The sequence below is a fragment of the Calypte anna genome, chromosome 13 (assembly GCF_003957555.1).
Source record: "Calypte anna isolate BGI_N300 chromosome 13, bCalAnn1_v1.p, whole genome shotgun sequence".
Lineage (NCBI taxonomy): Eukaryota > Metazoa > Chordata > Aves > Apodiformes > Trochilidae > Calypte > Calypte anna.
The window spans coordinates 4,080,295-4,107,477 of NC_044259.1; the positions used below are offsets into that span (position 1 = coordinate 4,080,295).

Below are 27,183 nucleotides of genomic sequence, written 5' to 3' on the forward strand. Positions count from 1 at the left end.
CCAGCTCTGGGATGCTGTAGTTTTTTCTGGCCGTGGGAGCGTTGTTATTGGTGATGGTTGTGATCTTTGGATCCCAGATGGAGTAATCTACCAGTCTGTGTGGATATGAAATGAATTAGATATTTTCTTATTTTTTTCTGAGACCATACTTTATTTGCAAAGTAATGAGTGGGTTATTTTGATGTATGCATCCAGAATTATATTTATCCTCTAGATGTACTTACAGTAGTGGTTTACGAAGGCCTTTAATACCTTAGTGATCAATTAAAGCTGAGCAAATTAGAAAATATTATATTAGTGAATGCAGTTCATATGTTATTCAAGAGATGTGGACAATTTGATTTTAGGGAAATGAGGCATGTTGGAGAGATTGATCTAGATATAGTAAAGGTCTAGGGAGCACACCTATAGTGTTTCTACCTCCTTGTAATTAGATTTCACAGTAATTTACGGTTTATGAAGATATTAGGAAACACAATATATGTAGATACATTTTTATATAGTTAGATGAGTATCTGAAAAATACTTTCATATGTGTATTTACATATAAAATCTAGGTATGTATATAGATTTGAACAACCTCTCTAAAATATGTTCTTATTCACTTCTCTGATTATCCAAGGACAAGTTAGTCTGCCATTGTATACTGTCCTACATATAGCATAACTCCAAGAGTGTTTTGCAGGGGGAAGCACTGAAAATTAATAAAACTAATTTAAGATCTACCAGAGAAGAATACAGTTTTGTGAGAGAGGAAAATCCCTAGAATATTTCATGTCTCTCATCAGGATGCTTGAGAGATTTTCTGCTTTAAGACTGTAAGGAGATTTCTGAGAAGCAGCATAGATAATCCTTTCCCAGAGGCTCAGAGGCCGATTACATTTGTGTTCTCCAGTTATCTGATGCACTTCTCAAATTATTTAAATTTGGTCAATTTTCAAGTCTTTTTTCTCCACGTGTCTGGAAGATGTCCAGTTCCCAAATAAAACTCAAGTGGATTAATTAATATGTTTTCCTTCTATTCAGTACCTTTACCATTTTTCTCAGGCAAATAAAGTATGTATTTCTCCGAAGATGAGATTATAGCCACATTTTGACTCCAATATAGGGAGCTAATCAGAGTGAAATCATCTGGGCTTCTAATGACAGTTAAAAGCCACAGAATATCATTAGCATGTTTCACTGTGTATATAAAACAGCTTAATTAAGCTAATAACTTCACTTTTGTAATTCTAACATGTATCCAATGTCAACATGCCCTCTACCTGTATAGGTCAGAAAGTATGGGACTATTAGGCTTAGATTTGCTCCATTTTCAATATGTAATATTTTGCATTGAATTTTTTTTTTAATGAGCCTATAGTTAGTTTGGAAACATGGCTGAAACAAAAATAGTCAACTGAGCTGTTTTTGTTAGATGTCATGTTTATAATTTACATTTTCTGAAAAGCAAATGTTTCATCTTCAGTGTCATAGTAGAGATTTTATTTTTTTATAAAAGGGAAAAAATTCTGTAGGCTGTTGTCCACATGAGAAGCTCATCTTTAGGAATGTTCAGTTCACTGCTTTTGACTAAACCACCAAATTTCTGATTACTAGAAGAAATATAAGAAGGCAGGCGAAAATGTGCTAGGAAGATTCAGGTTAATTTGGTGTTCATGGAAGAGAGCTGACTTTTTAAATGTCAGCCTTCTTAAATTTTGCTACTGATTGCTTAATTTCTTTAGAAGCAGAGAGTAACATCCTTTACCTGATGTTGTAGCCACTCTCTTGCTGCTGGCCTGTTTTCTGGTTGATCTAGAGCTGAAAGAGAGCAATGAGTCCTCTCTTTCAGGATGTTCAGTGTTGCTGTCTGGACATCACTGGATAAAGCTGTAGCTCACTCTTCAAGAAGAAATTCATCAGCTTCCTGTAACTGATGAGTTCTAGGAATAAATGTTAAGTAGTGCCTGGTTGTAAATTTTGTAGATTTGTGCATACACCCTATATCAGAAAAATGCTTTAATAGCTAGGGGTGAGACTGGATAGGGCTGATACAGATAGATGAACCAAATAGATTGAATACTGCATAATATTTGTGGGCTTATCTGTGAAAGTAGTTATAATATTGATCTTAAAAATAAAAGGAAACCAGTTAACTTCCTTTGTAACAGAAGACGTTAAGAACCTGTATTTTTATTACCATCCTCTTCCCGTTACTTTTGGAAATATACACACAAGCACAGATCAACCAGCAAGTCTGTACTTTATGACCACCTTGAGGGATTCCTTGTGCTTTTAAAATGTATGAGACTTGGTCCACTGAATCATTATAAACTGCCAAAGGTCAGATGTTTTGACATTGTTCCTGAAAGTTCTGACTTTAAAACCAATGATCTCCTAATTTTGATGTCAGTGCAGACTTGCTTCTTGAATATGATGAAAAATGGTAGAAAACAATTGCAGTGATTGAGGTCTGTCAAGTTTTCTGTAGTAGATAATAAACTGTCAGTCTCACCAAATGCAGAAGTGCAAAGTTGGTGACAAGGTTTTGTTACCCTGATGATAGCTTTACATTCTTATAAGTGATCCTGATCTGGAAATCCTGTTTTCCAAAGTTTTCATTTGCTATGATATATGAAACCATATGAAAACAAGAATTACAAATCCTATCTGTATGGAGGACTCGCATATGAGAAAATGATTTTTGTAAGAAAAATTTCTCTTTTCAAGTAATCAAATGCTCACATTTCAAAGCTCTTGTTCTTATCCTATAAATACATGGTTAGATACATAGTAAAGCAGGTCAGGTGATTAGCACTTGTCGTGAGCTTCACAGGAATCGTATAGTAAGTGATTATTTGGGGTTGAAATGCTAACCTAAAATTTAGAGACCTTTCTTACTCTTGCTTTGTGTACTTCAATCAATTTTATCTGTATTTAATAAGTTTTAGGTTTGTGCACCGGAGTAGTTAAGAGGAATTTAAAAAGTCTATTATTTCCAAACTTAAATACACTCTGTTTAGTTGTTTATAATTTGGCTTTTTTTTTTGTTGTTGCCCTTTTAGGAACAAACTTCACCCTTGCAGAGCTTGGAATCTGTGAACCCTCTCCCCATCGAAGTGGTTACTGCTCAGACATAGGAATACTCCATCAAGGCTATTCCTTGAGCACTGGCTCTGATGCTGACTCAGATACAGAGGGAGGAATGTCTCCAGAGCATGCCATCAGGCTGTGGGGAAGAGGGATCAAATCCAGGAGAAGTTCTGGGCTCTCGAGTCGTGAAAACTCAGCGCTCACGCTCACCGACTCTGACAACGAGAACAAGTCAGATGAAGAGAACGGTAGGACTTTTCCTTCATAATATTCTTAAAGCATATGTATGATAACATGATTGTATATAAAAACACTTGAGTATTCCTTAAAGGTAAATTTTTCGCGTCTTCTATTTGACTAAAGCTTCTTTTTGATGTTGGGCATATTTTTTTAGCATTGGGCTGAAGTGTTAGGCAACATGTCTAGCATATAATATGATAGATAATCTGTTAAATCTGTTCTGTCTTGTAGTTTACTGTCCACAATAATCTTTCACAGAAGTTTGTGCTCAGAGTACATTAAATTAAACACTCATGGCAAGTAGAAAGAAAATCATACAAGAAATAATTTCTCAAATGTAGTTTTTATACACATTTTGAAGTAATGTTCATTATCTACAATATGCTACAGTGGTGCTAATTTGTAAATTTGGGGTGTTTTTTTCATATTTGAATAATATGACATTGGCTTATTGGTAAGTACTGGATGCGTTTTGAGAAGCAAACCTATGTGTCCAACTGAGACAAAGCACTTCTGTTTGGTTTAGTTTATCAAGTTCACAGAAATGAGACTTAGACAGGGCAACAGTCATTTATGACAAAATAGCAAGCCATTGGTTGATTTTCAAGGTAAATGGTATTAAACCAGCTGCCCTTTCAAATGCAAATAAGCCAAATTTGTGTTTTTCATACATACTGGCTAAGATTTTTTACCTGGGGAATTTATTGTGCTCACCTATTTTAAAACAAAACTTAAGAGGAAAACTAGAAAAATGGATTTGCAGGCATCTGTCCTTCATCCTATAGGGTGCAAACTCAGTGTAGTTAAAATATGAACTTAGTTAAAATATGAACATAGTTAAAATATGAACTAAAGACTTTGATACTTGCCACTCTAAGGTGGTGAAGAGGAGCCTCTGAAGCTATACCCTCAACTATTCAGGCAGCTGATATCAGACAATGAAACTAGCTCTCTGATACACATATTATTTGTGATTAGAATTTAATTTGCTACATGTTGGGTGCATTTTTGATTGTTGGAAAAAAAAAAAAGTCACACAAGTATGAAGCAATTATCATATAACATATCTATAGGGGTGTTAACTTCAGTAAACATTTTAATCTTACTCTCTCACAGATTCCAGTTAGCTCAAAAATCAATGCTTCTTCACATCACTGATTTTATGGAGTTTTGGGATGCATTGTCATATAGATGGACAGTTCCCCCACTGGTTCAGCACCACACTTACAAAACCATCATTAATGTCTCACGCTTGTGTCCAGCAGTGGTTTCCTACATAACAAACACTATGACCTCCAGAAGCAGCTCAATAACCTGCTATGTATTTGCATTGAAGAGGAACAAGAATCTTTAATTCAAGAGAAATTTGCTTTCTGGTACAGTTTCAGATTAGGAGGGTACTAGCAAAGCCCAAGATTTTTTTTGTACTATACTTTATCCATATATGCCTAGAAATGTTACAGGGAACTCATTATGTCTAGATCACTGAATTTATTTAAAGTACTATTTAAGCTTTTTCCCCTGATACAGTTCAACAGTTGTGTTACAAAGCAGTAGTTGAACTCCAAAACATGGTTATTTATTTTAATGTTGAGATGCTATCACTTCAAATTTTATTCAGCTTTCTATTTAATACTTTGAAATTTGCAGAGAAGTTTATGATGAAACTGTGAATCTATTTCTGAGATTATTTTGGTTTTGTTGAACATATGCTACTGTCTCTGAGTGCGAAGACCAGTTTGAAAAGTAGAAGCCCCATGTTCTTCTTTTGCTGGGGGCTCCAAAAGTGGACACACTACTCCAGGGGTCTCAAGATAATGTGCACCTACCATTTTGAGATAGGGTATCTTATGTTTTGTGTACATGAAGAAGAGGGGAAGTGTAGACTGACTTGATTGCAGAGCAGAGTGCTGCTTTCAGATGTTAGTACTGCTTGGGAATCTTGTGCCCATTTCCCTTCCAGACTGACTGAGGTAGCTTGGAGGGACAGATATAAAAGAGAAGAGAGGAAATGCTGCCACGGTGGTATGATCTTAGAGTTCATAACTGAGAAAATGTCCAGGTGATCCTAAGGAAATTATGAAGCTTAAATGAAATGTCATGTACCACATGCGTCACTCATCTACAAACTTCTTAAGCAGGAGTGCTTGTGCATGGGCATACTTCATCCCTTTTTTTTAGGAAGGCTTGTAAAGTACTTTGTAAATGACAAATTTAGAAAGTCATTAAGCACTGTATCAAAGCTCAGTTGCTTAAGTGGATCCAATTTTGATGTGCTCTCAAAACCTGAGGGCACTTCTGATAGGAAGTGGTTTCCTAATGAGAGAATTGACTAGCAGGAATGACTTTTAAAGACTTAGCTACACATCAGCTACAATTTTGTCCAGGTAAATGGCTGGCTTATGCATTCAGTGCAGGGGGAATGGCTAGATGATAGGGCTAAGGACAAAAAAATGGGTGTGTAGTACTGGTTAACTTGACAGCATTGAGTAAAACAATATGAAATGACAGAGTATAAAAAAATATCAGTTACAATTTTTTAAACTGTAGCATGGGTCAGCAGAATGGTGCTATGGGAGTAACACTAAGCAGGTATACTGGAAGAGCTTAATAAGCGTTCTCTGGAAGCCAGTGTTTGGTGATACTCTACAGAGCAAAGATGCACAAATGAAGGGTTATAAACATACAACTTTGACTCTCAGTTTCTTTTAGCTGGCATTCAGCAATTTGGCAGTGATTAGATGTGCTATTCAGGTCAGTGTTGAACAGAAAGATGTACACCAGAACCTCAGATTTTTATTCTGAAGATTGTTTCTAGCCCTCTTGATTATAGAAAAAAATGGGTGGAATGTGAAAAAAAAGAAACCCCAACAAGAAGCACATCATGCATAGTGTGCATGTTATTCCATGAGTGTCTGCAGTCTTCTTGCCCATTAGAGCCAGGGTTTCAGTGTCTGTAAAAAATTGTGTCAGTGATTTCAGAACTTCTGCCATAGTCTGTGCCTAACACTGGCTGCTGAGCCTTGGCCACAGTGGGTTTTGTCCATGTACCATATGAGGACCTGGCTGAAACTGTGTCCTGTTGTGCAGTATCTTTGTTGAGAGTAACTTATCTGGATAATATGAATGCTGTGTCTGCATTATTGTGTGAAGGTCACAACATGGAGAGCTTTTTAGAAAAACTCTCAAAATAACCATGAGATTTTTCAATTAATATTTTAATTGTGAGCCTTTCCATCTCCTAAAAAGAAATGATGAAACTCTTTTTAACAAGAACTCCATCACAGCACATAATTCAGTTTGTCATTTATGAGGTTTAGTAAAGCAAGCTTAAGATGATTCAGGTCACCAAGGTAAGGAAGTGGCAGCACCTTTGTTCCAAGTATAATTGAGTTAGAATAATGCATTTTTTGTACTTTTCTAGGGCAGAGATGTGTGTCTGATAAAATTAATCCAGCTTGGTAATAAATGCATTTGTGAGTGGCTGATGAGCGATAAAACCTGTGCAGTGAGGTTTCCCTGTACATAATGTAAAACAAAATTTATCATGGTGAAACAAAAACATACACATTTCACATTTTGCCTACGAGCTGAAGCACACATCACAGGAAGCTGCACACTGAATTTATTTCCTGTCTTCCCTTTCAAAAGGCTGAAATTTTACCAGAAACTCCCTCTAAATTTTCAAGCCTGACAGTGGTACCTTTGCTTATCTAGCATATCCCACTATTAATAACCTGCCTAATTACAAAAATTTGCAGGTTTCCCTGCTTAGTGCATAATTAGGTCAAGGTAAAATACTGTTTCTTTTCAAGTCAGCCCTTCATTTATCAACCTTGGCCTGAGTCTAACCACTGAACTCTCTTTGGTAGTAGAGTGAATGCCTACACGCCATATGAGGCGTGTACTCACAGGTATGGCTGTTTAAGTGTTATTACTTTTTCTAAATAGTTCGTTTGATGGGCTTTGTGTTTACACACTGTTCCTTTCAAATAATCCGTCAGTTCATCAAAGACAGTGTATTTGAACTGTTGTTAGTGTGATGTTGAAATGTAACGTTTCATTCAAGTTGAACAGAATTCATAATCATTTAGGAAACGGATCAGAAACTGTATCTTAACTCTTTTAGTACCAAGGTTTATAATGTAAATAGTAGAATGAACAGATCTTGTTGAAATCTAAATAATCTCTTAATTATGGAGTTTCTAGAGAGATTATTATTACTTCACTCTCTCTTAATAAAGAAAATGTTTTTAGCTAATTCTTAAGTAATAAATAGTGAAGTTGTACTAGAAGTTGCATTCCTGAGATCAGAGGAGAATATGTCTAATTTATGAGCCTAGATTTTCTGTTGTTAACGCGCAAGTTTTTGTAGAAGTTCCTGGAAAAATTGGAATTTTGTTCAGCTACTATAGAAGCAATCAGGAAGCCAAGTGCTTTCTTTTTCCATTTCACTGTACTTCACATGGAAACAAGAAAACTTTCTGCTTAATTTCAGCTTTTACACGGTCAATGACAGCCCCTTCCTTGACATTGGTAAGGGAAATACTTTTATATATTCATTCAGTCTTTCTGTAGCATCTGAAATTGCTGACTCCCAGACATTCTTTCTGTAAGAAGCTATAGGGATGATTGGCAATGCTTCAGAAAGGCTGAAGTTCTGCCTCTTGAATCAAGAGGAAAATTTCTTATGAGCAGCTGTTTGTCCACTTCCAAAACACTCTCCTGTTAAGTTTTTGGCTCACAGACCTCTCCTCAATGTTCTTCAACATCTCAAAAGCTGTTGTCAGCATTGCAGACCATGCTGAAATCTTAACCCCATGTGAATGTGAAATGCTATCTTTCAGAGGGCTGTTTTTTCAGTTTATACTTTGTCTGCCTGATGGTTGAGGAAGATCAGATTGGACTAGAACCTGTGAAAGGAAGATACATTGATACTGGAGAGATTGAAGGATTTTTAACAACTTGCCTTTTCAGTGAAGCAGCTTGCTATTGAAGGGTAGTTATCATTGTTCTTAAAAATGCCCTCCTACATGTTGCAACTTACTTTTGGAATGTTTTCATGTAATAGGTTTACATGAAGCAGAAGCTTTAAACTTTTTTTCTGAGGCTGAACTATTTATCTCATTATAATGACACCAGAGGGTGCCATTGCAACCTTCCATATTCTTGTGCTAAATAAAACCCACTGAATTTTGGGAGAGGTACTGCTTCTAAATGGTACCTCTTCAATTGTATAAAGCAGTGGCAAGAAAAAGTGGCCTTATGGAGAATAATTTGCACAACCAGTAGCAGAGCTGAGTGTGGATTCAATTCTGTAGGCGCCCCTGTTTTCAGAAAAATCAAACAATAGTTGGAACAATCAGGTCCTAAAAAGGGACTGTTTTGTTGTTTTCCACTTGGGTTTGTTAGTTAATACATTTGACTATATCTGCTTATGACGTGCTTGCGTGCAAACTCTCCATGGCACATTTCTTAACATGAAAAATCAAGTTGCCAGGTGCTTAGTACGGTGCAGCAGAATAGTGCTGATGTCAAAGAAGAGGCAATTGTATTTGTGAATGCAGTCATGGAAGGAGATATAGTTCCTGCAAAGGAAGCTGCTGAGATAGTCTGTGCTGGCTCTTCGAGGCATCCAGGTCAGGGTCCCTTTCCTAATATTAAAAATGTATAAGACCCTCGTCTGAAGTATCTCCAAAGCTGCCAACTGCTGAGGTAATTGTAAGGCTTTCCAATAGCACAGTGCTGGTGCAGAGAGCATGACCATTTTGTTCAAGAAGCTGTATTTGCCAGGAAGTTTGAGACCCCTCTGGAAGCTGTTACTTCCCTATCGTGTTTACCCTATTGAAACTGAGATGCCATCTTGTAAGAAGGCACAATATCATTTGCTGTTAACAACATGCCTTTAGGCAAGGCACAATATATGAGCATCATTTGTTTGCTTAGAGCCGTGGCTAACAGGAATACTGAAAGGTATCAGTTGGATTTTTTCACACAAATGGCTAAGGGACTTTTGTCAACATCCAATTAGCATTCAAGAATGAAAATACAGCTTCTGTTTCCTCAAATGCTGAGCTGTGAGAATGAGTAATGATGATTTTTTGTGGAAAAAATGCTTTAAAAAAGCAAACCAACTTGAGTGCTGCTAGGTAAGAAATGGGTTTATCAGTTTTTCATAGAACACTTTTCTTTAGTAAACTTGAAAAAAGATGAATTGCAGGGAAGTTACTTATTCTTAGGGAGTTACATGCTCTCTTTGTATCTCCCACATAATGCTATAGCTTTAAGCCATATTACACATACCAAACAAGGGAATGGATGTACCTGCTTAGCAGAGTGGAGTTTGTTCTTTGGAGCTCTTTTTTCCTCTTTCATTTTATACCTCATTTTGCCAACTTAGACACAACATTTTTTATACTGTTGCTAAGAAGTTTTTTTCTGAGCAGATTTGTACCAAGAATAAAATGAAGGTGTGGGGTTCGGAGGGATCAGGTCAGGGCTAAGACCTCCTGCAGTGTGAAAAGAGTGGGTGAGAACAGCAAGTGGGACACGAGGTGCACAGGAAAGAACTCACCAAATGCTTAGGTTTAGGACACACCTGTGCAAGGGGGTGTAGTAATCTGCCTTCAAAAATGTGTTTAATAACCATGTGTGTATGCTGTTTTCTAAAAGCATGCTATAGCAATACAGAGAATAAGTTTTGATGCTTTTAATCTGTACATCAATGCTGATGTTCACTTTAATTATCTGTTTCATTCTAGCGAACCTTCTAAACTGTTGACCTTGAAGGGTTAATATGTCAGGGAATGCCACAAGACTGATAGGAATTGAACATTTGTGTTTGTGTTACATGTTTATAAATGAGATAAAATAATCGGAAGTTTATTATCTTTATCCTTGTTATGCATTTCACAGCTATTTCTTAAGTTGACAATCTATATAAATAGTTCAGTCTGTTTTCTTGCTTTGCAGAGCTGTATGGGAGGACTTGAACATAATTCTGAGGATTTCACAGTGACAATTATTAAGAAAAATAATTGTGCATAGTGAAATGTAAAGGAGATGAATGGGTAGCTGGACATTTTCTATGGCTTTGGGAAATTAACGTTAGGCTTTTTTAATACATTTTTTAGGTACTTAATTTTTTAATGCTATTTTTGCTATATTTTTCTCCCATCATTTTCAGTCTTGGTAAAAAATATGAAAGCATTTGCTCATCTTTACCTGAAAGACCATTTGTTCTCCCTTTCTGCATTTTTTAAAAAATAAAACATAGCATTGAGCTTTAGACTTTAATGTGGTTCCAGATAATCTCTTTTTGCTTGACATGTGATGCCTTAAAAGCCCTCTTTATAAAGCAGAATATTAAAGCATGACTATTGCAAAGCGAGGGGTTTTTTTTTCCAATGTATGATGAGTTCTTTGCATGGCTTAAAAAAATGGAGGAACAGATCATCCTAGAAAAAGAGTGATCATCTTAGGAAAACAAATCAATATTCTACTTTTTGCTATATTTGTCCTTCCTTATTTGAGTCTAGTTCACAAAACAACTGCATGTTATAATGCTTCAAGTTATGTCAATGGTGATAAATTTTGACAGTTTCAAATATTTGTTTTATGTATTCCCTTCTTGTTAAGTCTTTTCTCACCCTATGTATGGCAACAGTATTCTCATTTTTTCTTAGTATGAAAGAGATGGAGGGTTTTTTAACAAACAAAAACTTTTCAAACATTTTAAATGAGATTTAAAGCTCCTAAAGTCTTCCTTGAGCTCTGCTTTTATGTCTCCGAGGAGCAGAGCATACGTGGCAACTTCTCCAAAAAGATCCTCTCAAAAGAACATATGAAAGATGAAATACAAGGATTTTTAGATCAAAAGGATAATGATTTTTTAAGATCTTTACTATGTGATAAATTAGTCAGAAAGTATTATAGAGATGTACAAACTTGCACAAGGAGAGAGAAAAGAAAGCAGACAGTGACTTTGAAATTAGTATAGACATATACCAAAAGACATACAAGGTTTTTATAAACCAACAAGTACTGTAGCTTATGTGCTTGTTAGAAATCCAAACTATGTGAGGGTGATGAGAAAAATACTGCTGAGATTGCAAATACTGTGTTGTATAAGATACTATTTTATTGATATTATTATATATATATATTTATTTTTTTTTTAAGCTACAGCAGTGCTAGACTGCTGACATAAAATAATCAGGAGTGATGCAGTGACTGTTCAGAAGCAGTAGCACCAGCAGTAGCCTTTGGTGTCACTCAAGTCTTCCTGTACAGTATAGGCTGCATATCAAGAATGGTGAATAAGACTTTACCTTTCTTTTATTTCTTTAAGAAGAGGAAGAAAAAAGTTATTTTTAAACCTGTAAGTAATTAACTATCATATATGAGTACGGGCATAAGTTGCATGTTTCTAAAAAGAATTATAACCAGCAGTCTTGTCTCTGTATGTATGGAAAAAGTCTGCTATTTAGTAAAAGCCCAGCAGAGTTTCACAGCAATGAGACATATGTATCCAAAGGGAGATGCTGGACCAGAACACATAATAGTGTTATCATTTCTGTTTCACATTTCTTATATGAACACTTCTATGACTCATTCATGCTTTTTTTGTGAATGGATTTATTATTGATTAGTTTATTTTTCCAGAACAGAACACAAATATAGTGAACCTAAGTTTTCAAGGAATTTGGTACCATGTTAGGTAAATTGATTTCAGGTGCTATTATTAAAAATGCAATACAAAGCCCTTGCCAGGTGGCCTGTATTTAGCAAGATGATCATGCAGGTTGAACATGTGCTTGAGTGCTGACTGGTTCATACTCTAAATCAAGTATGAAAAATCATCTCACAGTTATTCTGTTCTGTAAGGATTACCATCAGTCACCCAGGCATAACCTCTCATCACACACACCCTGTGGGACCACATCACACCCTGTGCTTGATTCCAACCTAAGGAGAGTCTTAGAAGACTTGGTTGGAAGAGTCTTCCAACCTTAGAAGAGTCTGTACCAATATGTGGTGGCCCAGCCTTAGTCTGCAGTGACCATCACTTGCCACCTGCAGCTGCTAATCCCCTGCTGCCAACCCCCTTCTTGAAACCAACATCAGTTGGAGGCTGTTACCAGTTAGGGGAGGGTTTGAAAGGCCATTTGGAAACTTCCAAAGACTTTCCTAGGTCAGTATTGGTTAACAATAATCATGGAGCTCTTGATCATGATTCCCTCCAGCCTTGCTGTACTGGTGCTCTGGCAGAGCCAGGAGGGTGAGGGCAGCAGCCAGGGCTGAGCTCACCTGGGCTGGTGGCTGCAGATATCTTGTGTCTGAAGAGCTGGAATCTCAGGATAGTCATGGTTGGAAGGGATCTCTGAGATCACCAAGTCTGGTCCCAGTGAGTCATTCTATCTTCCCCAGTTTACACTCTGGATTTAAAAGTCGTGCTTGATGACTTAAGAAGTAGATGCATAATCTATACATTTATCATTGGGAATGAAATAATCATTTTGGTTCAGACATAGGTGAATAACTCCTTGTGTTGGCTTAAAGTCCACAAGGGAAAAGGATTTCCCTGGAGAAATGAGTTGGATTTCTGAGGATTTAAAGGACAGAATTTGTAAATTACATCAATTTGGCATATTGTCAGACCCAGGCTTTTTCCCTTTATATACAGAATTTGTGTGATCTGCTCAGTCCAGCATCTTATTTATGACCTATATCATTACAATGAATTATGTGAGTTACTTCCTTTTTTATTTTCCTTTTTAATGTAAGCATTTTGTTACAGAAATTCTAAGTTGAGCTTGGAGTGTTATGCTATAGACATCTGTCTCATTAAAACTTGAGTGAAAATACAAGATGATTATTTGAATAACACTGTGTCACCAATAGTGCTTACAAACTATACAAGAGGTGCTGCTGCTTCCTTATGGTTCTCTCACTGTATTTCACCCAGTACACTTGTGCCTGTGTGCGGGTAGTTCTTTGAAAAAGAATAATAAACAGGTACAAGATGTGATGTCAAATCTAGTTAATCAATGTACTAGAAATAAATTACCCTAAATTATGTTTAGGAAAATAGTAATCAAAGTCTTGAGTTGTTTGGGTTTTTTTGTTTCTGGGTTGGTTTTTTTTTGTTGGGGAGACAGATGGCATATCTGCTTTAGCAGAAAATATCCAAAAGAATTTTTTTTTAATCCTATCTTTCAAAACATGGCAATCAGAATCATATTGGAAAAGAAATATTAAATTTAATAAGCCATATGTTCAGTGAATTTACTTATTTTGTTCTGAGATGTAGACATCGAATTCACCTCTGTGTCCTTTTGTGTAAATTAACTGCCTAATTCTCTGCTACACAATTGAGGTATTTAACAAAGTTCCAAATGTGCAATGGATCATTAGCCAAATAGAGCAACTAGTTTTCATGTTGCTAAAATAAATGCATTTTGGTGAACAGTCTGCAGTTTACCAGAGTTCCCTCTGTGGAGTTCAGCATGTTTGAAGATCAGATTGACTGGCAGCTTCCTCGGTATACATAAAACAGATCTAAAATTATTTAAAATAAAAATTCTCTGAGGATTTTATCATCTTTGCTGTTCTACTGTACTGAAGATGCAGATGTGCCAGACGGTTCTGCAGGATTCTAAATGCATTAGTGAAACCCTAATACTCTCTTTAACAAATATATGTGGAGCAAGAGGTTTTCTTAGCCATCTTGTACCCACTCGTTTTATTTATTTCATGTAATTGGCATGTTGTTCTGCTTTTATAGCTTGTTAAAATGAGATGTGAAAATGGCTGTAGCTGATGGCTGCTAGAAAATCTTTTCCCCTGATAGGCAGGAAGAACATTTCGTAAAAAAATTATACTGCAGATTTTAAAGCACTGTACTCTGCCAGTGAGCAGCAGAGATGAAAAAGATGAATATAATGGATAGGGATGTATAGCAGAAGCAAGTTTTAATGACCTTGGATATATAAATTAACATCTTGCATAAATGCCCTAGTATTGAAAAGGCATCCTGTTGTAGGGGAAGGATACTGGTGTAAGCCAGGGCTCCTTTGCTCTCCTGTGCTAATGCAGGGGCAGAGGTGTGGTGCAAGAAATCTGGTAGTAGCAGAAGGTATTTTACTTTGCTCTTTCAAAGGAAATGGCATGAAACAAGGTTTTCTAAGCAACTTCCTGATCTCTCTAGCAGAGTATGTTCTTCCATTTGATTTTACCTAACTCTCCTTCTTGTGTGCAAAGTCTGTGCCATACAGTGATTCCTTCAAAGCTGGTCCTTGCTGCCAGCACCTGGGCAGGTGAGATCCAGAGCAAGAGTGTGGAGGAGTCACTTCCCTCAACTTTTCTGTGCAGTCTGGCCTGTATTCCCTTGCTCTGTCACAGGCTGCATGTTCATCTCTTCTAGCCTTTCTCTAGACCATTTGATTTCTTAGTTTGCCATGTGGAAGGTCAGTCAGCAAACTGTGGTTTGGGAAAGGGTTTTGCTTGTTGCTGCTGTTCAGTTTTCTTGGTTTGATTATTGTTTTTATTTTCTTTTTCTTGGCAATATAACAAAATTGGAAACATGCTGCACGTATTTTCTTTTTTTCTACCCTTCTAGAGTCTGCTGCCTTGATATTTTACCGTGGGTTATGAAACAGAAGTCATTGGTGCACCAGTGAAACCTGACCAGAAACTTTTGCTGAAGTAATCCAGGGGAGAGGGAGCCTGAATGTTAATGTGTTTAGTAAAGTTTTTTCCATACCATGGTCTCTCTCTTGCCCCCCTGTCCCTCTCTCTCATTTCTGTGTCTATGTGAAATGACTCCAAGCTGGACATTGACCCTAGCTGTTAATATAAAATGAAGGTTTTATTCAAAGGAAAATTATCAAAGTCTTCACAGTAGTGTTCTGTGGGCCAACAAGTGGCTTCACTTCTTGAAAACCCTTACCACAAATTACTGTGGCAGTGAGCTTCTTCAGCTTAGTAGGTAGGAAGAATAAAAACATTTCTCATTTAGAGAGAGATAATTATTATGTAAGATACTTTTTCGTTCTCTTTAACTATGGATATTTCCCACTTCCCACTGTCACAATATAAATCTGTGTGGTTTGGTCAGAGAAAATCAGGACTCAGGATTATAGTAAAAATAGAAAGATGAGAGCATCTATATCATGTTTTAGAAAAAAATTCTGTAAAGGAATGTAGGTACCGTTGTATATATCGAAAGCCCTACAGCAGCTGTTTTGAGTATGATTAGAGTATCAGACATTTGGAATTTCCTAACAGTTGTTTCTCTGTGTGCACTTCACCTGATAGGCTTTGACTGTTCTGAAAGTAAAAGAAGGACCTATGGGCCTCCAAAACTACAGAGCTCTGTGCACTGATGTATCTTCTAGAACAGGTATATCCTGTCCCCAGGAGAATTTTTTTTTTGTTTCATACCACCAGATAACGATACTTTGCTAGCAGAAGCACAGAAAATCATATGCCATGACATACTTTATTATTGCACAGCATAAACTGTATTTTAGCTTCACAATTATATCAGAATAGTCTTAAAAATAAATCTACCATTATATGTTTGCTGTTCTAGTTGACAGAAGTTGTATGTAAGGAATTAATTATATCAGGATTCATACGTAGTAGTTTTCCCAGTGCATGGGTAAAAGCTGCATAGGCAGAAACAGAATCAATTTTCATTGCTTTCCTCTAACAAGGCCATGTTAAGAGTGGCCTTATTTGTGATTCTTAACTCACCCAAATTAGACTTGTGCAGTCATTCTGTATTTATTAGCAAAAGAAAGTAACGAAAATAAGTTCAGAAATTAAACCAAGTCAATACAAAATGTGAGGCCTGATAGACAGAGCTTGCTTGCCTGATCCAAGTCATGCAAGACCATATGCAGTTGTTTGGCAGTGCCTCATTTAATACATTTCATGGTTCATTTACTCTTTGGTTTTATTACTTATAATGGCAGACTTAATTCTGAATGGTGAAGTGCAGTGTATACTGCAATACAAATCTAAGACTTAATTCAGAAAATGTAGTGTTTTACTCCAAGAAACTTAGGGTAAATGGTTGGCAGATGAGCAAAAGTGTCTCCTCCCCGAAAGGCAGGGGGGCTTCAGCCCATCTTATGGCATAAATGATTATCTTTTTGTTCTTCTATAGCAGTGAACTGTGGAGGCATGATTAGGTAGGAATCCATGCTAAAACCCAGTGTCTGCATTACAGGTTTTCAAGAAAAGCTTTTTGTTTATCTCTTGGATTACAATGCAGATACTATTGGAATCTTTTCTGTGACTGAATTGCTATGGGGAGAAATATGCAGTCTTCCCAGTGACTTATCCATTTTTAAGTTGTAGTGACATGAAAAAAAAAATTACAGTGCTGAACACCATGATTTTAAAAGGTCTTTTCAGTCTTGAACAGCTTTTGGAAAATAAAGAGAATTTTAGTGTCAGGATTTCATCTGAGAAAGTAGAAGACCAGAGGACATCTGGTGTAGCCCTAGGGTCCTCTGTCACTAAGGGCATTGCACTGTCTCACAGCTGGCTCATTGTTTGATCTGGAATTAGCCTGACAGAGAAAACCTGGTAGTGCTGGGCAGTTCAGTGGTATGTTCTGGGTGTTACCCAGGGCCCAGTACTGGGGCCATTTCTCTTTTGAAGTCTTTATCAATGATCTGGACAAAGGGGATCAAGTGCACTTGAGTAAGTTTGCAGATGACACAAAGTTGGGCAGCATGTTGATCTGCCTGAGGGTACCAAGTCTCTGCAGAGGGTTGTGGACAGGCTGGATTGATGAGGCAATGTCAGTTGTAGGAGATTCAACAAGGCCAAGTATTGGGTCCTGCACCTGAGTCCCAACATCTCCACACAAAGCTACAGACTTGAGCAGGTTTTGTGGCCTCTTGTACAAGGGAAAGTTTATTTAGATAGCGCAAAAAAAAAATAAAGTGAAAGAAGTTTTTCTGCTAATAACATCTTAGAAGTTGCTGTAAGGTTTATTTTTTATTTTGTATGCCAATATCAGGTCTTTAGAAAAAATATTTATAGTGTAGCATTTGATTTCTAGGCAATAGCATAGCACCTGCTAGATGTGTTACAAAGAATGATCAAATGTTGTGTGCCTGTTCCAGTGTAAAATATTGGTAAAATGAAGTATATCAAACACATTTATCTGCTGCAAATCAGTTTGTCTCAGAGAAGAATCAGTTAGATTTTATGGAGCCTAATTTTGTTACTGATACACCTGAAATGTATCTGATACACTGTATTTTTCTTCCCCACTAGGTCAAATAAATCATCCTTTTCTTTCTCTTCTAGAATGGACAGTAAAAATAAAGCCACTCTATGCCATTTGTATATAACTGGTGTGATTTACTGCATGTCTGAATGTAAAATCATAAAACTTATAGGACATGGTTAATACAAAACCATCAAAATAACAGAGTGCAATTCTAAATTTATGAGGCTGAACTTAACACTGAATATCAACTAGGAACCACATTGATTTCTGTAGTGCATGGCTTAAAAACACATTAGGTGGTATAACTGCAAGACAGTACATTGATTTAAGCGTAAAATGCAGAGCACTCAATACTTCACCACCTAACATTTCCCAGTAATGAACAAAGCTGTTGTATATTGAAAGGAAAATTATTTGTTTTGTTAGATTATGGTACTCAAGCAGATGCCTTGCTTTTCGACTGGGAGGGCACAATTTGAATCGCGCTTAGTAACAAGTGATGTTGGGCACCGTAGAGAGGGAGTACAGGGTGAACTCTGCATAATGTGTTTTAAGAAATATATATTTAGTTTGGCATTAGTATAAGCCTGAATGCAGGCACTCTCATTTCAGGGAGAGTGCTTTGGCAGGTACAAAAGATTCATTGCATTTTGGAGGCCTCTAATTGCTTTTAAAACGTTCAACATTTGCTTTCCTGATTCATGGCCAGAGAGTAAGTCTATAAATCTCTATTACTCTTGTTCACTGTGTTTTGCCAAAATTAACTCTGTTTACACCAGGAAACACATTTTTGACTTGTATTAGGCCCCAATACACCAAATGTCTTAACAAGTGAACAGATTCATTGACTTTAGACTAAGCGTCTGAAAGATGAATTGAATTAACCCTGACAATTCATCTAGATTTAATCTGAAATAGAACATTCTATATGGGGATTGATAATGGGTCTGTTGAACAGGATTTCCTCACAGTACCCAACATCCTGAGTGGCATCCCTGTCCTTTTGAACGTTTTGGTGCTGCAAACAGGACCTGAAGCAGCTCAGTCACTGACTTCAGGTGAGTGCGGTCCCTGGTAGGTGCCAGAACCCAGGAATGGCCACCAGACAGCTGGGGACACCTCCCTGTGGTCATGCACGAGAGCTCTGCTCCTTCACTCACTAGGATAGGAAAGCAAAAATGTTTTAGTGGCGAAGTTTAGTTTTGGGTTTTTTTATTACACAAAGTTTCAGTCTCCATGACATGCAAAATAGACTGAGATGTTAGAGAATAATGTTTCTAATCATCATTGACATTTGCAGAGAAGATTAAAATTTAATAAAATTAATTGTCCATGTTTTAATGGCTCACTTTGCAATTAATCATACAACTTTAGCTTCTACTACACATATCTATTTTGTTCCTGCAGTGTTTTTCTTTACTGTGAAACTTACCCAGAGTAATTACCATAATTTATTAAATAGTTGGCTATAATTTTTATTCAAATTAATGCAATGTAATTGTAAATTATGATTAGTGTGAGTAAACTACTTTTTAAATTTTTTAAAAAGACCTTTTCTGAACCTTCTATGAATATTTTTTTTTCTTTTAAAGGAAAATCTCCAACTTACTAGAAGAATATAACTTACTGGCGTTATATTTAATGCCAAGCACAGAATACATTGCTTTCACTGCTGTGCATCTCTAGTAATATAATTTGAAGTGCTAGGGCCCTTTGCATCCATTTCTGAATCTATTATTAGTTGATTAAATTAACTGGCTGGATCAGTACAGTGAGAAGAGACACAGTAATGATATTACACAATTAGTATGCTATGATGAATTGTCAAGAAAAGTAACTGTGACAGCCCTGTGGCCATATGCACTTAGCCATGCAATTTATAGTCATTTGAAAAGCCAAGGACTTTTCAGTTTTGGTTAGGAAATTTGTTCTTGCTTTTGACAGAAGTTGAGGGATATGTGTGTATCAAACCAGAGGGGGTTTACATGCCTACATGAAAAGAAATCAAAGGCTCTCTTCGACTGCTAGCATTTGGGTGAATTGCAAAGAACCAGCTTTAGAAAAGGATGCCTTCTATTGTAGCTGTGCCAGTTTTTTAAAGTAGGCTATGATATGATGCTCAGTATATGATAGTGCAGTTCCTTTGCAGTCATAGAAAATAGTATTACTTAGGGTATGAGAAAAGGGAATGCAATCTGGTATCACACTTTCAGTAGTTACAGAGCACCACAAATTCTAGTACAGAAGCAGGGTCTTTTTAGGAGGACAGTAAATACAGCTGTTTTTTCTCCTTACAACAGTTTTGAGGCTATTTTGAATGTCTTGTTTTGTCTTTATGCAAATATATGTAAGCAAAATAAAGATTGCCAAACACCATAAAGCTGCTGCTACTTACAGTAGGTAATCAGTATGTAAAAATTGTCTTGGGGCCAATGTTGTAGCGATTCTCACTCTTTTCAGCTTCCCTGGTTACTTGCTGGACACTTGGAATTTAAATTTAAAATTTTTCCTCTTTAACATTTTCCATCTTGAGAGTTGGCTCTTTCTATAAGAAAGATGAATCTACAAAGATCTTTTCAAAGCAGTGACAAGTAGAGCCTGAATCGAAAAGCAAGTAGACTCCACCAAAAGACAACAGTGTGTAATTAACTCATTCTTTTGTGAGCCTTATAAATGGTGTCTCATTAGTACCATGGATATGGACTCTTTTCCGAACATCAGACTGAAATTTATGTTGAGCTCTTGTTGAGATTTATTAAGTGAAGTTTTTTTATAAAGTGGTCATTTTTGCTAATATTAGTTATGTCAGTTTAAACCTTTGTGAAGCAAAGAAAAGTGTTTAGCACTCTGTATTTTTAGAAGTTATATGATAAACTGCATAATTTTTATCCCTCTTGCGATTGCTTCCTGATTTTTGGTGCTGGAGATGATTCTTCAGACATCCATGTTTGCTGCCTGGTGCTAACATAGCAGAACTGCTTTTGTGTTTGTTTGCTCCAGCTGATTTCACTTTGTGTGTTGTCAGACAGCTTTAAGTACAAACACAATTTTTCATTTTCATAAAAGAATTTCACATGCTAATTTAACATTACAGAGAGACATTTTCCTAGCTGTAGTCTGCAGCAGACCTCTAAAGATCACATAGACCATATGTAAAGCATATCAGTCTGTACTTATGATGAAGGCATAAATACCACAGTATTGTTACTTCTGGTATTTAAAAAAAGCAATATAGCCACACATAAATTGCAAAAAAAAAAACATGATAACTTTTTGTTTGAGTTGGGGTTTTTGCCATATTTACAGCATCATTATTTTAAAAGACTTTTTTTTGCTATTAGAAGAGAAAAAGCTGCTTCTGAGAAGAGATGATGAGAAGCCACCCTTGTGAAAAAAAGGCAGCTTTTACTATAAGTGGGTGTAGGACTAGACCTAACATTTAAGTTAAGTAATATTACAGAGATGCATGAAATCAAAATAACTTTGGTTTATATTTGCCTTGCTGTATGTGGTTGGGAGTTGTTATGATTTGGCTGTTTGATTTGAGGGCATATTATACTTGAGTGGACTGGAGTGATTCAATTTGGGCTCTCATCTCTGAGTCACCCAATAAGGTAAGCATTTAAGATCTTGCCTGTAAGTGCACTTGGTGCTTTTTTGTAGCGTGTAACCAGCCTTTCAAATATTGGTGTTGGACAGGATAGACAAGGATCACCAGCTGGAATAAGCAAAAGATTATTTAAAAAAAAAACAAACAACAAAACCAAAACAAAACCCACACAAACAAAAATAAGGAGAACTGCAAGAAAGCTGGAGAGAGACTGTTAACGAAGGCATATAGTTACAGGATAAGGGATTTTAAACTGGGAGTAAGAAATTCTTTCCTTTGAGGATGGTGAGACCCTGGTACAGGTGACCCATAGAGGCTGTGGCTGCCCCATTCCTTGAAGTGACCAAGGCCAGGTTGTATGAGGCTTGGAGTAACCTGGTCTTGTGGGAGGTGTCCCTGTCCATGCTGGGCATTGGAACTAGATGATCCCTAAGGTCCTTTCCAACCCAAATTATTGTGTGATTCATTGAAAAACAGCTTTGACATTAGAGTCTGTTAGGAACATGTAAAATGGAAGCTGGTTCTATAACATGCCTCTTTTCCATATTGATGGATATTGTATGCCTTGACCCAGAGAAGGGCCTCTCAAATCTTCAGTGGCTGGACCACTATGGTAAATACTTCTCAGAAGTAACAGTCAGTCAGAATGATCTGAAAAATATTGCCTAGAGTATTTTGTCATTCTGTTCTGTATTTGGAATCTAAAGAGCACTTAAACCTGAGCAGGATAACGATAGTTGCACTGAGGAGTCCACTCTTGCTACCCGTGGAAATGAATGCCTTTGATGTCCCTTCACTGCAGAGAAACACAGTAAGCAGCTAAATGCCTTAATGCATTCTACCACTGAGTGATCTAAAAGCTTCTGTGTGCATCGTGGAACTTGTGCAGTAAGGTTTTCGCTGTCAGTGAAGGAAAATGAATGCCTTTAGCTTTAAAGTTTAAATGCCTTGCTCAGCAGGGAGCCCAGAGAGATTTGTTCAACTGAAATGAGCTTATAATAAGGCTTTCATCCTAAGATAAGTAAGGACAGCATTCAGTAGATCTTTACTCTCTCACCAGAAAATACAAATAGCTTTCTCTATGTGTAACAATGCTGTTATTGTCTTTCATGTGATACGGTGCAATTCACGCTAATAGACATTTTTTGTTGTAGACTTCTATAAGGGCATGTTGTAACTACAATATATTTTAAAATGCTGAAAAATGTGAGTTGCAGCTTACATATTACATACTGTTTATTTATTTTACCCCCCAAAAATGAACATTAGGATAATATCTACAGATAGTCAGTAGCATGATATTTGAAGCCATTTAATTGTCCTCAAACTTTGCAGAGGTTCAAAATACCTGTAGACAGGTTTGTAGCAGAAGAATATCCATCAGTGCTATTAACCATGGAACCTCTCCTGGCTCTGGGCAGTCCCAGAGCTGCAGATTTCTTGAGGCTGAGGGATGTGTGAGAGCTCTCATTGTGCTTGTTGGAGACAAGAAACCAGGCTGGGTGGACCATTTGTCTGTCCTGTTCTGGTGCACCTGTTCTTATATTCCTCCTCTTGAATCTGTGGCTTTTCTAGCCCCACCCCAATCATGGGTATCTCTTGGGCCATCAAGATGAGTTTTTGACACATGGGTTTCTGTTGAGATTATTAAAATAGAATTTATTAGTAGTTTCTCTCTGCTGTTGTTTTGTGTGTGGTGTTTGTTACAGGGTTTGTTAGAGTCCCTAAAAAGCTGTTAACAAGCTGTCAATTATAGTGCTCATGCAAATCAGTGAAACAGAGAGTGAGTGACTGATGTGTGCAGTATGCCATCTCAGAGGATATAAACTGAACCTTTCCAGTTTTCATCACTGTCCTTGCCGGCACTGTCTTCTTAATGTCTGTAAGACATTCATCTTATTGTTCCTTTTACATGACGTTTACAAGTTGTATACAGTACTAATATTAATTAGAACACATTGTATTTTTTTGTTAAATACCAATCATGTAAGACTAAACAATGACATTTATAGACCAAGGACTTCAATGAATCTATTTTCATGATGGTTTAAGGGTGATATTTACAATTTTCTGGTTTTCTGTAGTTCACTGGAATCATCTTGTTTTCAATTCTACCAGTACCCTTTGTATTTTCTATTCACTTGTTTTAATTTTTTTTCTTTTTTTCTTTTCTGGGAAACCTGTTATTTCTTGGACTCTCCTTTTTTAACTCTTCCTCAAGGGTTCCCAGCCAGGTATGTGTCTCTGCACATCAGTCATCAAAACTTCCATGGCTGCTTATTTATTTATTTTCTAAGTAGCTCTCAGAAATGAAGTGTGAAGTATGACGCTCATACTTATTATCTTAGTCATGGTTCCCTCAGGAGCATGCCACAAACCTAATGTCTTTCCAATTCTCCATCAAAGTATTAGCACAAATTTACCTGTGCCCCCCTTGGTTATCATGAACTCTTGGAATACTCACCCAATGTCATCTTGGACTTCATGTTTCTGAACTTGGCTGCTTAAGTACCTATCGTTTTGATAGTTCCAGGCAAAATTCAGGTGCTGGTTGTTTTTTTGTTGTTTTTTTTTTTTAATGCTTACCACTGCAGTATTTTTTTCATCTGCTTTGAGGAAGTGGAACAAGGTAGTGGCAATTGGTTAACTTTGGTGTTCATCTGTTGAAAGTGAAACTACTGATGGAATACAAGCATCTAACATCTGGCTGTGATGTTTAGCAAGATTTCTATTTAGTAAAAATGTCAGGAAGATTTTGAAGGGAGTTTTATGGAAGGCAAGCTGCTTTCCTGTTGATTTTTAGAGCTATAATGAACATCAAAAGCTTTTTAACTTGTGAATTCCCCCCGACTATATGTGCAGTTTTAACTGAGGAGGGCAAGCAGCAGATGACCTCTGATTCTGTTGGAAATGTAACGAATATATGCACCTAGGAAATCCCAGAGAATATGTTTATGGAGGACTGTGTAAATAAACCAAAGTAGGGTTCTGTTCTAACTGTCTAAGGATTTGTTGAACAATTAGTTCTCTTTTGTCTACTCACACTAGGACATACCTAGATATTTTACATTTCTCTTTTAAAAAGACAGTTGGTGTTCTGGACTTAAGAACCCATAGAACATTTTAGATTGAAAGGAGTGGCTGGACATCATCTGGAGGTCACTGTCTCACTCAAAGTACTTTATTCATCCTGTCTTGTATTCTCTAGCTTTGTACAGACTGCCTGCTGTCTTTAGCATGGTGATTGCAGAGAAAGGTCCCAGACACCTTGGTAAGTCAAATGATCTGATTTTGTGGGCTCAGACTTGTCACCAGTTGTAAGGCGTCTGAATCAGAAGGAAGTGATCTTTCACTATGTAGTATTTGGCTCTTGAATTTCAAATATTTAGACCCTTGGGCATCTGTGTAACTGGAGTAAAAGACTCTTAACTGAGTGTGCTGCAGAAATTGAGTGGGTTATGTGCCTACTGACTTGGTTCTGCTGCATTAATATCAAGGACTGTTATTCTTCTGTGAGATGAATGAAATCAGGATAAAGTGCCACATTCAACAGGCATTCGTATTCATTCGTGAGCAGTACTAAGTGTGTATTCAACTTAGTGCCGTAATTTTCCTGTGATATCTGGTAAGCTTATTACTTTGCAGGAGCTATTAGCTGAAGTTAGGCTCACAATTACAAGGAGGCCCAATCATGCTTTTGCTTCACAGAGCATGTATGACTGTAAGAAGCTGATTAAGGTATTTGTAGGATATTAGTGAGAGGCTGAAGGGTTGTCATTCCCTTTTCTGAGAAGATGGATTTGTTCAAAAAGCTATTTAATTGGATTGATAATTGATTATCTGAGAAAATACATTTTCAGCAGAAAGCTCTCCCCAGTCTGATAAAAGCTTGTCTTTTATGGATTTCTAGAATGTAAGATATAAGGACAGATGTCTTCCAGTTCTAATTTCCCAGCTAGAACTCTGTTAGAAACCTCAGTTGTAAGAGAGCATTGTACTGTCAGGATGTGTTCGAATTTACTTTCTGTTTAAATAATCAACAGCAATGGGCTGCAGCATCTGTCATTACTGTCATTACTGTACATTTTTAGAATTGTTAATTCTATCAGTTACATCTACAAGCAAAGATTTAAAGGGTTTTTGTTTTATTAAAAAAAATCTCTTTAATCCAACCATTGCCGTTAAGAATATGTTTTTAAATGTCTATTTTTTGTAAAAAAAGTTTATTATCGTCATGTAGGTGAACCACATGAAATTACAGAAATAGCATTACTGAGTGAAAACAAGACAGCTTCTCTTTTTTTTTCTTCTTGAAAATGTGTTTTATCTTATTGCTTCAAATGTGCATTTTGTAGTTAAAACAGGAACCTTGGAGTTGTTGCTTGCATGTTTTGGGGGCAAGGGAAGAGAACCAGATATTATTCATGTGTAGAAAAACACAGCAAGGATTTTGTCTCCTCTCCTCCCTCATGGATGTAGCCCCAGAGAACTGGTGCAGGAAACTAGTGGCAATGTTTTACCCTTAGCTTACAGTACTGCAAAAATATTGCTCACATTAGGAATACATTTAATTTTAACAGGTTCAATGTTAGCTCAGCATCTTGAAAGGCTGCCTTCTATTATTATTACCCTGGGTAATAATAGTTATGTGAGGAGGAGGAGGGAGGGGTGGGTTGCTTGGGTTTTAGGGTGCTGCAAAGATTTCTGACCATACTGGAGATTTAGAATTGTACATAATCCACAGAGTACTGGAATTAAGCATGTGATTGGGTAAGTCTTGTAGAACTCTGCAAAATAAAGATCAAATAATAATTGTTTGGGGACTTGGTTTTTCTTTTGAGTAATCCAGTCTCCTAATCCTGTTTATGATGAGTCTATGGGGCACAGGGCTCATATTCTTATGCTCTATATTACTGTGGTACCTGGCAGCTTTTAAGGCATATGTTTATACCTATTTTGAAATCTAGCCATTAATATGTATGTAGTTGAAGGCACAAATTGAAAGTTTGCCTTATTATTTTCCTTTTTTTTTTTTAATCCCTTCCTCTTCAGCCATCAGAGTTGATTTAAAATTTCACATGTGAAGCATTAAGAATGTTCTCAAAACTTGAATGTTACAATTTTGTGCAGACAAGTACCTCTTAACCCATTTACAAAAAATATAAAGTTAACTTGACTACATAGGGCTTTTGGCATGTTTTACACTTCATGGACATTGACTAAATCAGCTGTGTTCAACACACTTATTAGTATTCATTTTATTTCTCAGTTCCTTTGAATAAAACATGCAAATGTTTTGGGGCTGCTTACTTTATTTTGATTTCTTAGTGGAAAATTATATCCACATAAGTAAGCATGAACTGAACAGCAATAAATCATTATTTCTCAGATGACCAATATCAGCGGGAATCTCGTATACTTCTCTGCTGGAGTTAATTTCTAAATTCATTGAATAATTACTGGTGCTGCTTTTTGTGTGTGAAAAACATTCTTCTTACTCTGATTCTGTTCAGGCTTAGACTGGTGTTCACAGGCACACATCCTAACATGCTAGGGTTGTCATTTTTAGGACGCAGGAAAAGGAAGGATAAGGAACATGTGTACATTTTATAAGAACAACTAAAAATTCATTAGGAACTTTCTACTGTGTAGGTTAAGAAAAAAAATCTGCTTCAGGTTATTTTAACAACTTTTTAAAATATTGTATTTTGTCAAATTGCAGGTACTTTATTGCTATGTTAATAACCATGAATATCATGAACTGTTTCTGAAGAATAATCTTGTCAATTTTAAATTGTCGTTAAAAAATAGAGTGGTACAAACTAAAGTGCCTCTAAAGAATACCACATTTGGGCAAGCTCTTGAGATTTTAGCAACAATTACACAGATGGTACTGATCAGCAGTTCCACGAAAATGTCTTTTGCTCCAGACTTAAGACCAGTTGTATCAGTGTATTTTGGAAAACAATAATTACTTCATCATTTCTGAATTAGGAGAGCAACC

The 27,183-nt window shown here is 36.6% G+C and overlaps 1 protein-coding gene across 4 annotated transcripts in view; it reads left to right on the forward strand.

The window, feature by feature from the left end:
- Window positions 1-27,183, forward strand: part of TENM2 (teneurin transmembrane protein 2) — a 426,310-nt gene that overhangs the window by 31,844 nt on the left and 367,283 nt on the right. For 3 of the 4 annotated variants that reach the window (XM_030458892.1, XM_030458893.1, XM_030458894.1), the window contains exon 2: window positions 3,048-3,323. In XM_030458892.1, the coding sequence (XP_030314752.1) occupies window positions 3,048-3,323 (276 nt within the window). Of the gene's footprint in view, window positions 1-3,047; window positions 3,324-5,967; window positions 5,990-27,183 lie in introns of all 4 variants that reach the window. The other variant, XM_030458896.1, reaches the window with a different exon arrangement.